The 15,691-nt window shown below is 40.3% G+C and overlaps 1 protein-coding gene and 1 non-coding gene across 2 annotated transcripts; both read left to right on the top strand.

Moving 5' to 3' along the window:
• Nucleotides 1-7,144: 7,144 nt before the first annotated feature.
• LOC103752502 (glutathione S-transferase A6-like) lies at nucleotides 7,145-12,590 on the top strand. Its single transcript, XM_008856329.2, has 4 exons — nucleotides 7,145-7,277; nucleotides 8,514-8,655; nucleotides 10,868-10,999; nucleotides 12,468-12,590. The coding sequence occupies exons 1-4, from the start codon at nucleotides 7,156-7,158 to the stop codon at nucleotides 12,588-12,590; spliced, it is 519 nt and encodes a 172-aa protein (XP_008854551.1). The 5' UTR covers nucleotides 7,145-7,155.
• Nucleotides 12,591-15,135: 2,545 nt separating this feature from the next.
• On the top strand, nucleotides 15,136-15,231 carry LOC115068141. Its single transcript, XR_003847518.1, has one exon. It is a non-coding gene; the product is annotated as a small nucleolar RNA SNORA13 (small nucleolar RNA).
• The last annotated feature ends 460 nt before the right edge of the window (nucleotides 15,232-15,691 follow it).

Raw genomic sequence — 15,691 nt, 5'->3', positions numbered from 1 at the left:
TTAGGTTTGTTATGATATATAAAGGATGAGATGAAAACAATATACACATAATCTTAAAATGTCTATGTTCATAGTTTAGTCAAGTAGTTTAAGGAACAAAATATATATCTAGTCAAAGTTTATCTGAGGATATTTGTTTTTTTTACCCAAGCCGTATCTACATAGCACATCATAATTAAAAGTACTAGACTGCTGAAACTAACCTTGGATGCTTAAGAGTCATACCCTAAGGCCTATACTAATGTGGTCAGAGAGCCTTAAAGGACAGTTTTTGCCCCTTGCCCTCCAAGGTTGACTATGTTCCAGGGGACTATGGAACATCTCTCAAAATGTCCTGTAACTGTGGTAAGTCACTTGTCCTCTTGTTCAGGGAGGACATGGAGACCCCACGAGATGGACTTGAACCAGTTTATAGTCTACAAAAAGGAGGGTCCACTCAGAGGAAACATCTCATTCATGCTTCCATGTGAAGCCATCCACAGTCAAGCAGGGTCTTTGATTAATCTTCACATAGATGGAGCTGGTAAAAGAAAGGAGCCAGGAGTTCCTCCCAAGCCCATGTGACCCCTGAGGAACAGATCCTCAAATGACCATAAGCGTAAACATAAATTGATTTATTTGGGCCAATTGTGTGGTCTTAAACACCCAAAAGGAAAGTATGACCAAAGAGTAAAGTCATGAGTATATTTCTTTAAGAGTTCAAGGGATTACACTTCCCAGACATTAAGCTTAAGTCTATATAAAAAGTTATTTAGACAATTATTTCTCATTGATGATCTTGTTCCTAACCAGAAAGTGCTGCTCAGATGTAAGTCTCCAATACTGTGGTGCCCACCTGTAGCTAAGGGAGGCAACCAGCTAGTGTTCTAAAATGATGGACAAATTTGTTTTCTCCCCCTATCTAGAAGCCTTTGAGAGGGAACTGACACTGATTCTAACCACTCTAACAGCTAGCAAAATCCCTGAAAACGAATCCTAAATCCATCACTCTAGAGTCCAGCCTTGGAAGACAAAAGAAAAATGAGGAGGAACCCAATAGATGGATGCTTTAGGAAGCCCTTGTCAAGAAATTCCAATGAACTCTCATATGAACATTTGAAATGTGCCCTCTTCTTATTTTTTTCTAGTTCCCTGTCTAGAACTTGTAATGCTAATTACTCTTGCCTTTACTTCTCCTTCATATCTCCTATTCATGATTCAAGGACTTTCTTTTCCCCTTAGAGACAAGAGTTATGCAATTTGGGAGTCTTTAAGATAGACCCACTGAGGGGGTACTCCAATTGCCTCATTCTGCATCCCTGTTCAGCATGGAAGAAGCCAGAGACGTCTGCATCCTGATTCCCTATTGGCAATTTGGGTAACCTCTTCAGAGGATGGTGTGATAAGAATAGGAGGTAGGAAGGAATTGGCTAGGCAGTTAGGGTAAAAATCCCAAAGAAAAGTAGCCAGTTTCTTGGCTAAAACTCACAATTTCCTTGGGCCTCTTAGCAGCTTACTCTGTTCCAAAGGCCAAAAATGTCGAAAATATTTGGGAGCTTTTATCTCATCCTTACTAGTCTTTAGGGTTACCTCTTCGGGGGGGGGATGTTAGAAGAGCCAAAATCCCCTTAAAAAATAAACCAAGGAGAAGAGTGCATGAAGTTATCAGAAAAAAAGTGATGGGAGATATGGGAGGAGTTGGAGGGGAGGGAGTGGGCATGGATTTGATCAAAACAGCTCATATGCATGTATGAAATTCTTAATAAATTATTTATTTTAAAACAAAAAGAATTTGAAGATTTTATTAATGTTTTTATAATAGAAACTCACTAGAACTATCTAAACCCAACACATATGTTATATAATTTTTCCAATAAAATGGGATCTTCTATAACTATTGAAATGGCAAAGCTGGCTCCATTTTATTCTAGGTGATTTTTTCCTTCACTCTGTGTTTCTACTTAGCTCTCAACCCCACTGAGCTAACTGCAGTTGTCTAGGTAGAGCCAGCCAGCCATGAAGGCTGCCACTGGAGTTTCGTGGGGTACATTTTCTACAATAATGGGAAACTTACAAGTAGCCAGGTAGCACGTCCTCCCACCCAGCTATAACTGCATCTCCCTGGAGTCCGTTGTTTCTGCAATTCTGAGAAACTTGCTTTTCCCTTTTGTCTGTTTAGTTTAATAAATGCACCCCTCTACCAACACAGAGAAATTCGCATTGACAGTCAGATCAGTACTTTAAATTTTTTTACCCCCTTAAAATTTAATTTTATTCTATGTGTATGGGTGTATTGCCTATATGTAAGTGCACCCATGTGTGTAATGCCCATGAAAGCCAAAGATAATGTGTCAGATCCCATGGAACTGGAATTTGCACGCAGCTGTTACCAATCATTTGGGTTCTGTGAATTGAATCCAGGTCCTCTACAAGAGCAGACAGTTCTCTTAACCACTGAGCCATCTCTCCAGCCAGATCAGTATTTAATAAAGGATATGTCTTAGTTTGTTCTTCATTGCTGTGACAAAACACTCTGACCAATACCAACTTGGGGAGGAAAGGGTTTATTTGTCTTACAGCTCCCAGGTCACAGTTCATCAGGGAGCCCAAGGTATGAACCCAGGGCAGGAACGTGGAGTCAGGAGCTGGAGCACAGGCCATGGAGGATCACTGCTTAATGACTTGTTTCCTGGCCCCTACTCAGCCTGCTTTCTTATGCAACACAGGCCCACCTGCCCAGGGGTGGCACCACCCACAGTGGTCTGGGCCCTCCCACATCACTCATCAAGAAGATGCCCTTCAGACATGGCCACAGGCCAGTCCAATAGAGGCAATTTCCCGATTGAGGCTCCCTCAACCCAGGTGTGTCAAGTTGACACTAAAGCTATCCAGCACAGGATATAATACCTCATTCCAATTAAATAAATGTATTGATAGGGGTGCTTCATAGCCTATATTATGGGACACATTTGTGCTTCGTCAAGTAGAAGGAATACACACTGCTAATGGTTTGTGCTGAATTAACCTCCAATTTTAGAAGTTCAAGTGGAATTTGAGACTTTGAGGCCTTGGTGAATGTGATTCCTCCTCTTGTGACTCAGAAGATAATGAGGAAAAGAGGAATCTCAGATAAAGACAAGCTGGCCAAAAGGAAAGGGTGAACTTTGAATTGATTTACTGCCTTCGTTTGCTCACTAAAACATGGCAAGAATTGTTGATGTAAACTCCAGAATCCTAAATTCAAGGATCTCACTTTCTGTCTATGACACCCTGCCCATTCATTTTTATTTCTCTAGGAGTTCAGTTGTAATAAGTCTGACCTTTCTTGACCTTTAGTTCACTGTCCATGCCACTTCTCCCATGTATAGCTAACGACAACAATTCCCCAGCTTCCTTGTAGCTATATGTAGTCCTGTGACTAGGTGCTGGCCAATAGGATATGAACAAATATTTGTACAGTGCTATGAATATAAAATAGTCCCAAGAGGCTCATGTATTTCAACACTTGGTCCCCAGCTGGTGGTGCTGTTTCAGGTTGTGGAAGATTTAGGAGGAAACTTGCAAGTATGTCAATGAAGCAGGCTCTGAGGTCTCTATACCCTGGCACCACTTCCTGTGCACACCGTTTCCTGTTTTTCCAAACTGGAAGGAAGTGGAGTCCCAGATGCACAAGAATCTACATTACCACCATGAGTCTACATGCCTGATGCCTTGTCCTCTGGATGGACTGTACCCTCTAAAAGAGCAAGTAAAAACAAACCTTTCTTTCCTTAAAAAATCTGTTGTTTCAGTTGCTGACTTGAGCATCCTTTTAAAAAATTGTTTAGGGACTGGGGAGATGGCTCAGCAGTTGAGAGGATTGGCTGTTCTTGTAGAGGACCAGAGCTAGTTTCCCAGCCACCCATACGGTGGCTAACCGTAACTCCAGTTCCAGGGGATCTAACTTCCTCCTCTGCTCTCTATTGGCATTGCACACATACGGCACACAGACATTAGGCGAAACACTCATACAGATGAAAGAAAGATAAATTAACAAAAAATTTCAACCAAGTAAAATAGGGCATTGGTTTCTGGGAAAAAAAATGTAAAAGGCCTATTTTAATTCTAAAATCTCATTGTTTTAAAACTTTTTCAACCACATTGGCTTTTCTTGCTTTTTAATATTTGTATAACTGGTGTCTCTCTCCATCAGCTACCAAGTCAGCTTTTGAAAGCATTTTATTTTTCTCTAGTTCTTACCATAGTACAGCCAACACAAATGGTGTGTATGCTAAATATCTAAGGTAACTGGATTCTTTACTCTTGGATTGTCTTGACAGATCTTCATTATTCCAAGTATCAGGATAATTCTGTATGTTTTCACTGTTTCTAGAGTCATAGACTCCTTTACTTGAGTACTAACTGATCAGCTTCCATCTCTAAGTGATCTAAATGGCTGTATTTCGGGAGACACAATCAGAAAGCAGGAAGTTTTCCTTTACCTTTTGGTACTTAGCCTATAAATCACAGATTTTTGAGATTTGTCAGGTAACTTGTTTTGTTTTCTGCTACCTTTGGTAAGTTTTTTTTCATATTGAAAAAATGATAATTAGAAGAGTTAAGACTAGTTTATCTATTAATGTTTGTTTTAAAGAACTTGGAGTTGGGGGCTCGAGAGATGGCCCAGTGGTTAAGAGTGCTCTCTGGATCCAGGTTCTGACCCTAGCACCCACACTGGAAGCCTCACAATCACTTATAATTTCAGTTCCAGGGGATAAGATACCCTCTTCTGGCCTCCTTGGGCCCTGCATGCACAGTGCACATAAATTCAGTAGGCATACACAAATACATACATGATAAATAAATACATCTTTTTAAAGCAGTAAGTTATAGTTGGTTAGAGCTGGTTAATAATTTCTGTTCAAGGCCAGGTGTGGTGGCACATGGCTTTAATGCCAGCACTCAGGAGGCAGGGGCAGGCAGATCTCTGTGAGTTCAAGGCCAGCCTGGTCTACATAGCAAGTTCTAGGCCAGCTGGGGTTACAGACAGACCCTGTCTCAAAAAACCCAAAAACAAAAATTTGTGTTCAGTCTCTGAGACTAATTAAATTATTATCATTTCGAAGTGACCTACTATTTATTTTGATCAAATGTTTTAAACCCTTAATGCTTGGCAAACTTCCCAAATTCAAAATTACGTCTTTTATGGCCCAAGTTAACTTTAAACATTCCAGAAGACCCTTAGAAGTCTGTGAAAACAAGTTAAACTAAACTTTCTTGATGTGTTACATTACACAGAAAATATATATATATATATATTATTTTTATTTTATGTGTATGAGTATATTGCCTGCTTGTATGTGAGTGTACACAATGCCTTGGAGGTCAGAAGGGGTCATTGAATTTCCCTGGAACTGGAGTTAAGGATGGTTTGTAGTCAACGTGTGGGTGCTGGGAATTGAACCCAGGTCCTCTGCAAGAACAGTCAGTGCTCTTAACCACTGAGCCATCTCTCCAGCCCCAGAAAAAATTATTAAAAACAAATTTTACTTATTTTTATTTAATATGTATGAGTGTTTTGCCTGAATATATGTAAGTACACCTATGCATGCAATGCCAACAGAGGCCAGAAGAGGATGTTAGATCCCCTGGAATTGGAGTGAAGGATGGTTGTTAGCCACCATGTAGGTACTGGGAACCAAAGCCAGGACCTTTGCAAGAGCAGCCAGTGAAGTTGCCATCGCTGGTGGTAGGGATCAAGGTGAAGGTGAAGGTAACCTTACAATGAACAGATACATGCTGTGATTCACTACCCTCTTCTTGGAAGATTAAACATAAATTTACACATATTCATTATCAAATTCTTTTTAAAATATTTTATTATTTTTATTTTATGTGTTTGAATATATTGTCTATATATAGGTTGGCTCACCTGTGTGCCTATAGAGGTCAGAAGAGGTCATCAGATCCCCTAGAACTGGAGTTATAGACAGTTGTTAGCTGCCATGTGGGTACTGGGAATCAAACCTGGGTCCTCTGTAAGAGTGGCCATTGCTCTTAACCGCTGAACCATCTCTCTAGTCCCACCTCCCCCAATATCAGATTCTTGTGTATACTGCCAAACTCAGAAGTATTACCTCACTCTTACTATGTATTCAAGAGGATATATTCAAATCAAAAAGCCTACAATACTATAGAAAAAACTAACAGCACATTTACTGTTTCTGCTGTCTAGTATGAAGAGGAATTTATACACACCAATGAAGACTTGGAAAAGCTAAGAAGTGGTAAGAACAAGTCTCTAAAGAGCCCAGATGAGAGTGTCCACTAAAAGGCTTAGGCACAGGAAGTGCTGGTGTATTTAGAGTGGTCGAACAGGGAAGCAGAGAATAGTTCAAATTTAAGGGATGGGGGCTCTTCAGGCACATTTGAGACTCCCTTAAGGTGGAAAGGAGCTGGACCTCTGAGTATTTGCTAATGAAGCATCCCAGTGCTTTCTCCCTACTGTCCTATGCTTTCTGCACTGTTGTTGAGCTGCAGACGACTCAGGATCCCCCACTGGTCTTGTCCAAGGACACACAGGAACTGGGTGAAAGGAGGAGAAACAAGCCCAGCACGCTTCTTGAGTTCTTTCCTCTGCTGACTTGACCAGGAGGTTCCCCAGAAGTTTTTAAGGATTGATATTGAGATGGTTTTGAAATGACCAGTAGTCCAGATCAGAGTATGAGGGGGTCAAGAAAGAGAAATGGCTATGAGCCATGAGGCCAGGGACACATGCCTTCCTTGTACTCGGTGTTTGGTCTTTGATTAGACGAGCACACAAAGAGCCCTGGAGATGAACTACTGTCTGAACTGATCTTGCTGTCAAGTGGATCTCCTCATTGTTTTCTTTCCCAATTTCACAGAATATCTATGAAAATAAGTCAACGCAAATAAAACTACGTCTCCTGGTATATATCTGAATGAGTAGTAAAAACAGAAATGAATTAGCAAGCTAATGAATAAAAGGGGAGAAATCAAAGAAAAAGAACTACGAGAAGTTCTTTTAAACTGTAATTGTACTTTATTAGAAATGTTACAAGATTATGTATAGTTAATATCTAATAAACATTTTGCATGCTTAATTCTTTTCATCTTGAAAGCATGCCACCCTCTTTTTTCACTCTAATTTTTTCTTTTTCAAAAGATGGGATTCTGATGTTCCAGCAAGTGCCTTTGATGGAGATTGATGGAATGGAGCTGGTGCAGACCAGAGCTATTCTCAATTATCTTTCCAGCAAATACAACCTCTATGGGAAGGACTTGAAGGAGAGAGCCCTGTACAGTAGACTTTCTGTTTCTCTGTCAGCAGTCACCATGGGAAGGATCCAAGTCCTTTACTGAATGGGCACATCTATGGCAGGGGGTCATGACTTACTACGTGCAGTTGTGCATACATACACACACATACCACATACCCAAAAGCTAAAATAGTTCTTAAAATCTAGTATGAAATTCTGGCAGTTTCTCAAAGAGTTAAATACAATGCTGTCAATGACCCACAATCTAGTATATTTTCAAGAAAAATAATAATATACCCTCATCTGTTTTTGTACTGAAATGCTCATGGTAACATTTTATAATATTCTAAACATGGAGAAATCAGATCAAAATGTCTAGCTAAAGCTCCTGTCATGGTTGTCTACAAAAATAACTGACCAAAGCAAAAATATTGTCTATTTCACTCAGAATTTTGAGACAGAGTGCCCAAACACTGCAGTGCCCACCTGGAATGAAACCCAATCCAGCATGTCCAACTAACACCTACAAGTCATGGGTAGCAGAAAGCCATGGATTCTTGAAATCACTCTTAACATAAAAGTGGTAAAAGCATGCCACACACCTTTAATCCCGAACTTGGATGCAGAGGCAAGCAGATCTCTGCGACATCTAGCCCAGCCTGGTAAAGTTCCAGTCCTCAGCTGGGCCTACAGAGAGACTCTGTCTCAAAACAATACCACAACCACCAGCAGCAGCAAAGTAAGTGTTAGAAGCAGCCAAACCATCAAATGTGCATACAAACATGGGGACACACGAAGCCTGAAGCAAGGTGGCATGATGCCACCCACCAAAGGACCTCAGCAACTGTAACAAGTTCTCACATAGAAGAAAACCAACAGACTGACAAAGAATTTCAAAGAATGATTTTAATGATACTTAGGGAGATGCAAAATAACAAAATCAATAAAATAAGAAAGAATTCCTGATTTGAATGAGAAATTCAGAAAGAAAAAGCTGTAAACATAGCAGTCAGGAATTTTGACACTAAGGAATTTGAAAACTGAAAAAATATAACCAAATTAACCAAATAAGCATAGGAAAGGATCTCAGAGCTTCCAACAAGCACTTCATAAGGGAAAAATAATGAATAAAGTCAATGTTAATATGTAATAGAATTCACAACAAAATGGCTGGTACATAGCAGGTCCCTAGTTACCTATTGATAGTCTCTTAGGCTTTTAATTGAGAAAGTCTGAGGCAGGAGACATTTGACACAGGTTGTTTTTGTCTTTCAGGATTGATATGTATTCAGAAGGTTTGGCAGATTTGAATGAGATATTTATTAACTATCCCTTCAACCCACCTGGGGTCAAAGACACAAACATTGCCCTGATGAAAGAGAAAGCCAAGAACCGTTATTTTCCTGCCTTTGAAAAGGTTCCTGGAAGCTGTTTTGACTTTAGGAGAAATATTGATTAATAATCCTAACACACAGGATCCTGTGACAGGAGGATTGTGGGTCTGGGGTCATCCAGACCCACTAAATAAAATGCTTTAAAGGAGTGATATATCAAGACCCAGTTTGTCCAGGTGTAGTGGCATGTGCCTTACTCCCAGCACTTGGGAGGCAGAGACATGCAGATCTCTGGGAGTTTAAAGCCAGTTTTGTCAGTATAGAGAGACCCAGTCGAGCTGGGGCTACAGGAAACCCTGTCTCAAAAAACAAAACAAAGCAAACAAACAAAAAGAACGATATTTTTACATATACTGACTTTTACAACAGATTTTTAAAATTATTTTTGAATTTTTCATCTATGAGTATATTGCCTGCATATATGTAAGTGCACTCATGTAGTGATGTAGTACAATGCCCCCAGAGGTTAGAAGAGGGTGTCAAATCACTGTTAGCCGTCATGTGGGTGCTAGGAAAGAACTTGGGTCCTCTGCAACAGCCACTGGTGCTCTTAACTACTGAGCCATCTCTCTAGACCAACAACAGATGTTCCAGAGACTGGACAGGAGAGGATAAAGTACTCTCAGAAGTAGTAACTGATGAGAGTTTCTTCCTGCTTCATGGGTAACCAACTTCTAGCTGTGTTTTTACTAGGCCAATGGGTCAAGGGACTCTCCCAGGGTCTCTTTCATAATGGCATTGATGCCTATAGGGTTTTCTGCTCATTTCATAACGACCTCCCAAAGGCACACTCTACTAACAGTCATTACACTGAGGAGTAGGATCTCAACATAGCAATCTTCAGGACATAAAAAGTCCATAAAAGAAGGCAGCAGAGAAACAGGTCCTCAGCTGTCCCTGAGTCACCTGCACACGCTTCTGAAGGATGTCCCTCAGTATTACTTTAGTACCCCAATCTTCAAGGCATTGTATTAACATAAACTGTGAAGAAAAACTGCAAGAATTTTACTGAAGTTAACTTTTGTTTCAAAAAGTTTTAGTTTGCTGAGATCCAGTGTCATATCCTATGTGTACCATACATACATAAGACAAAAATGTATACATTCTTAGGGCTGGAGAAATGGCTCAGTAGTAAAGAGCGCTGCTGCTCTTGCAGAGGACCTGGGTTTAACTCCTAATACACATGTGGTGACGAACAACCATCTTTCACTCCAGTTCTAGAAAATCCAACTGTCTCTTCTGATCTCCACAGGCATTGCATGACACATACATGCAGGAAATATGCTCATACAGATAAAATATAAATTATAAATGAAATATTTTTACACTTGATCTTAGCCAAAAGGCTGAGAAACGATGAAATATTTTTTTAGAAATACATACATTGGGAGCCTGGCGTGGTGGTGCATGCCTTTAATCCCAGCACTTGGGAGGCAGAGGTAGGCAGGTCTCTGTGAATTCAAGGCCAGTCTGGTCTAGCCCCAGGAGAGCTGGGGCTACAGGGAGACCTTGTCTCAAAAAGACCAAAAAAAAAAAAAAATACATTGTTAAAGTTTGAAGGAAATGTTTAATGAACATATGGGACCTCTCCACCTAATTAACATACTATTACATTGGTTTTATCTCCACCCCTCTCCATCAGTCATACATCTTATATTCCATGCATTAAATAATAAGTTGCAAACCTAAGTACAATTCACTCCGGAGAATTTCTTATGCAATAGTGTAGGTTACAGTCCGAGGTAATAGTGCAGAGGAAACGACGAATTCAAGTCCATCCAGAATTGTTTCATATTTTACAGAGTTAGACCAGGAAATGAAGAGAGCAGAAAAGGGAGAAATGTAGGGAGGCCTGGAACTCATGGCAATCTCCTGACTCTTTTTCCAAATTTGGGATTTCAGATGTGAATTGCTACACCCCACTGACATTCTGAAGTTTTAGGGCTACACTACATTCTCTTTGGTTGTTTGGCTTGTGCAAATAGGATGCAGTCTTAAGGGTGAATGAGTAAACACCACAGAGGTGCCATAAAGAGATTAAGGTTGCATGGGCAATAATGGAGGGACAAGCCTCCTCATCACTCTCTTGTGAGCCGTGAACCTAGAAAGAGATTTACAGCTTCACTTGCCCAGTGAGATACCATCAGGGGAAGGGGAGGTTTAAGAGGCTCAGGAAGAAACAGGGGCCCCAATCTGTCTGTGTGTGCTCAGGATCTATTCCCTTGAATTCCACAGGTGCTAAAGAGCCATGGCCAAGACTACCTTGTTGGCAACAAGCTAAGCAAGGCTGACGTCCACCTGGTTGAAGTGATCTACAACATGGAAGAACTGGAGCCCAACATCATCGCCAGCTTCCCTCTGCTGCAGGTGATCTATCCCACATCTCCCACCAGGAATCTAATATTGGGACCATTGTGTTGGTGGTGCTTGACCCCCCCAAACTTCAGGTTTGCACACTCCATCCCTGGGCCTCCAGATGAACTTTCACTAGTTACACAAGGAAGTTTGAGCCAGGTGCTTCCTCAGAAGTTCATTTTGCCTTTCACAATGAGAATGACCCAGTGTAAGCTTCTGTCACATTCCAACTTCCAACCACATTATCACACTGAGGCCTTTCCTCCCGATTTATATTCCCAGGAGTGAAGATTTTTTTTCTTTTCCACATTACACAAGCATTTGTTGTCTTTTGTTGTTTTCCTTTTGATATATATCTTCCTAATTTTGAAGTATGTTTTAAAAATATTTTTAATGAACTGCATTTATTGGAATCTTTTATAGTATCCCTTTCAATCTTTTTGTTGATTTGGTTCTTCTGTCTTTTTTAGATTATATATGCTATATGTTTTCAATTTCTCTCATGTTTTTTAAAGGAGCAACGTTTTACTTGAATGATCATATATATTGTTTGTATTGTTGTTTTGAGGCAGGAAGTCTTGAATCTCAGGCTGGCCTCAATCTCACTGTGTAGCTGAGGATGACCTCCAACCTTCTTATCTTCCTTCCTCTCCTAATTGCTGGGATCACAGTTGTGCACTACCACACCTCATTGAACCCAGGGCTTTATGCTTGCTAGGCAAGCACTCTCTGTGCTACAGCCCCAGCCCCGCTGTTTGCATTTCTGTAATTTATGCCCTGGTATTTCTTGCTTCCTACTACTTTCCAGTTTGGCTTGTTCTTGTTGTTCTTGTCCTGGAGGTGCATCATTAAGTTATTTGTTTGCAGTCTCTCTGAATTGTTAAGAAAAACACTCATGGACTCTTCACCATAACTTTCCTCTTAAAACTGCCTTAGTCACATCCCAAAGGTTCTGTTAAGTTGTATTTTAGTTTTCCTTTGATTCTGGAAATTTTTCAATTTCCTTTCTAATGTCTTTAATGACACTCTTTATTGGAGAGTGTATCATTCCATCCTTAAGTACCATGATCTCATAAGATACAGTAAACTCTTTCACTTTTTTTTATTTGTTAAGACAAACTCTGTATTTTCTATCTTCAATTCCAGCTCAATTTTCCCAAGGCTTCACTTCATCTCTTTGGGTACTCCTCTGACTTGGTAACTAATGAACTCACTTTTCTTCCTTATATTCTACTATAGCTGTGAATTTACTGGGTTAAGGTGTAAGGAAGAAGATAACGATGACTGCAATTAAGGAGGACTTAACAATGTCTTCATGCAAAATGCTAGTGAATTGCTTTCTGCATTTTCCTCTTATTTTCCCTGTCATTGGATGTCTATTTCTATCTTCCACATTCAAAATGATGGAGGGACTCTGATATCCTGGGATGTGCTAATGGCTGGTATGGTCTTTGTAAGGCTGTGATTTGTTTACAAGCAGGCCCTGAAAACCCAAATCAATGACATGCCCACCGTGAAGAAGTTTCTGCAGCCTGGCAGCCAGAGGCAGCCTCCTGTTGATGAGAAAAACATACAGAAAACAAGGAAGATCTTCAAATTTTAATACAGAGACAAAGAGCAACTGCTACACCTAAGTGCTCATCCTGAACACTGTGAGCTTTCTCAATTACATATAGTAATAAAACAATAAACTTCTATGACAAGGCTTAATTAAAACTCTCATGAAGATATTAAGATATGGTATGGAATTAGTTTCCTCTTCTTTCTTTCTTTCTTTCTTTCTTTCTTTCTTTCTTTCTTTCTTTCTTTCTTTCTTTCTTTCTTTCTCTTCCTTCTTTTTTTTGGAGGCAGGGTCTCCCTGTAGCCCCAGCTGGCCTGGAAATTGTTATGTAGACCAGGCTGGCCTTCATCATACAGAGGTCCACATACCTTTGCCTACTGAGTGCTAGTGGGATTAAAGGCATGCACCACCAGGCCCAGCTCAGAATTGGTTTTCTAATCTCCTCACTTATCTCTTTCAGCAATAAAAAATTTAATATAAAAGGAAAATATACATTATGCAATTTGCTTTACTTTTATAAGAATTGTCCTATCACATCTGTCATATCATCTATCAAGAGTCAAGTTTAGAAATTTCACATGACATTCTCAGGTGTGCATAGGGATGTAGCTATAATCCTGGGATAGTGCCCCAAATGGCAAGCTTTTCTTCTTAAAAATCATATTTTGAATAAGAAAATTTTTAATTTTTATTAACTACCCTGAAGTTCCCTCAAATTTTTTCACAGTCTGTAATGATTGGTTGTTTATTTTCTTTAAAGGTTTATTTTTATCTTCTATGTATGGAATTGGAAGCCGAGGAAAACCTTTTTCCCTGAAGTTGTTTTGTCAGCCTATTTTGTCATACCTTAGGAAATAGAAGTAAGATGTGCTCTGATATGAAAAATGTCTATATCAGGCCATCAGTTTCCTGTGTGCTGGTATGCTCTACATGCTGGGCACATGTGACTAATTCATAAGACTCCCACAGGAAGTTTCCTCAAAAAGCTCTTCCCCAATAACTTTCAGAGACAGCCAAATACAAAATTATTGTCTAAACTTTTCATCGTCTACCTTGAAAAGAAACTTTTAAACCATTTGCATGTGATTATCTGCTAGATTATTAATATGGTGTGGAAATGTTCGGCCCCTGAAACCAGGGGTGGCTTTTTTCCTGACCATGCTCTGCTTTTTTCAGTGAGAAGAAGATATTCAAATAGCAAATACTCTATAAACCAATCAGGATTTTCTAGTTGGATGTAGATCCTAGAGGAAGACCACCTTTTGTGAGCTCAGAACTGACCCCTCTCAGTCTTCCACACCACTGCACAACATCCCAAAGCCATATTAAATCTACTACATTGTACACTGATTTAAAATATATCATTTAAAAATAAGAGTGTTTGAGTTTGAAAGCTGGTACCCTGTGTGGATGCATAATCCTGATCCTAGGAACCATAGGTTATTACACAAAAATCCCACTGCCGGAAGTGAAATAGTTCCCTAACAATTCTTGGTCAGGGAGGCCTCCGAAGTCCAAAAACAGTAAATCTTATTGCCAGTACTCTTGGTTGCCTACCACAACTAGATGGCCACACCCTATTGCTGAAGATACCTCATGCTTTGATCACAGAACATAGAGAAATGATGCTGGAACTTAGCTGGCTGCTTGCATAATATTAGAAAATGCTAAGCAGACCATTGGGGGACAAAAGGCATCCACAAGCTAACCCAGCTGTGGACACTGTGTACTACACAGCCAATCTGGCAGGCATGATGCACCCGCTGTTGCAATAGTGGCATGACTATAATGGGATAGCCAACTGCTTTCTGGTTGAATTTAAAGTCCACTTTATAGGCTGGAATTCATGCCTGAGTACTGTAAAACCTGGCCATAAGCTTGTAGTTGTGGAGGCCATACCCTAGTTAGGGAAGCTACTATTGATTTGTTAAATGAACATGTTGTGCTCATCAAACTGCCCTCTAAATACTGTGTTTATGCTCACAGACCAGTGCTGCTCTCAGTCTTTGTCAGAGAAGCCTCATTTTGTAGTTCACGGCAGTTACTGCCAAGACTCACAGTTTTCTTTGTAAATTTCTATTCCTTAGTCTTTCTGTGTTTGCTTAGCTTGATGGGCCCAGATCTTTACTGATTCTGTGTAAACTGTAGAGAACTGTCTCTGATAACCAGGAGTTGCATGTCTAGTATCATACTTCTATTATATAATGTGTCTCTAGTATTCATTCTCAGCAAGGAAGCTCCAAAAAGAAAACTGTGTGTCTGTGACTTCTTACACATTTTGCACTACTACTCAAGGTTTTAAAGTATGAGTGATGTTGTAAAGCTACTATATGCAACCAAAGATACCCTGATACATCTATTCTCTGAGCCCTCACAGTTTAGGAACATACGTGAGTATAACAATAGTTCTAAAAGCAATATGCAAAATATGGGAACGTCAGTGTGAAGCCTGCAACTCTGAAATGGTTAGAAGGAAACAAAGGCAGTAGCCTACAAGATATAGGTGCAGGAAAGGATTTTTGAAATCAGACATCAGTTGCTCAGGAATTAAAGCCAACAATGAAAAAGTGGGAGCTCATTAAACTGAAACACTTCTGTCAAAAAGGCATAAATTAATGCTTTGCAGCCTTTTCCTACCCTTAAATTTTGTATCTTTGGTGTAGGAATTGCATAAGGAACAGCAGAAAAACAAGAAAAAAAGCCTGAAACACTTCCGTACTGCCCCGGCCTGCGGGGTCAGCAACGGGGTACCTGGATTGGGGAGTGGGGATTTGGATGGGGCAAGAGACAAGAGAAATGGAGACAAGACAGGGTTCTGATCAAGTCTTGTTTATTGCAGCTCAAGCATGAGGTTAAATAGAGAATGAGAACAAAGGAGTAAAGAGTGAGAGTAATCATATCAGCCAGAACACAGGGGCCCAGATGTACTCTAAGGGAGGATTCTACTGATTAACTGAAACCAAGGCAGTTCACTGGAAAAGAGCACAAGGCTGTGGGCCAAGGCCATGGGCCAAGGCCACAGGCTCTGTCCTGTGCCCACGGGAGGAGAATGGGGAAGAGTCCAAGGCTGCGGGCCAAGGCCACGGGCTCCAACCTGTGCCCACAGGAGGAGGGTGGGCAGAATGAAAAGTCACCAGCTCAGA

The sequence above is a fragment of the Nannospalax galili genome, unplaced genomic scaffold (genome assembly GCF_000622305.1).
Source record: "Nannospalax galili isolate Female #2095 unplaced genomic scaffold, S.galili_v1.0 scaffold206, whole genome shotgun sequence".
Taxonomy (NCBI): Eukaryota; Metazoa; Chordata; class Mammalia; order Rodentia; family Spalacidae; genus Nannospalax; species Nannospalax galili.
Note: the sequence above shows the minus strand (reverse complement) of the source record. Positions and strands in the feature narration are given on the sequence as shown.

Excerpts from the sequence above, each read along its gene's own strand:
- LOC103752502 (XM_008856329.2), top strand. The coding sequence starts at position 7,156 with ATGTTCCAGCAAGTGCCTTTGATGGAGATTGATGGAATGGAGCTGGTG. Across the intron at positions 7,278-8,513 it reads GACTTGAAGGAGAGAGCCCT|GATTGATATGTATTCAGAAG; the intron begins GTACAGTAGACT and ends TTTGTCTTTCAG. Across the intron at positions 11,000-12,467 it reads CCAGCTTCCCTCTGCTGCAG|GCCCTGAAAACCCAAATCAA; the intron begins GTGATCTATCCC and ends GTTTACAAGCAG.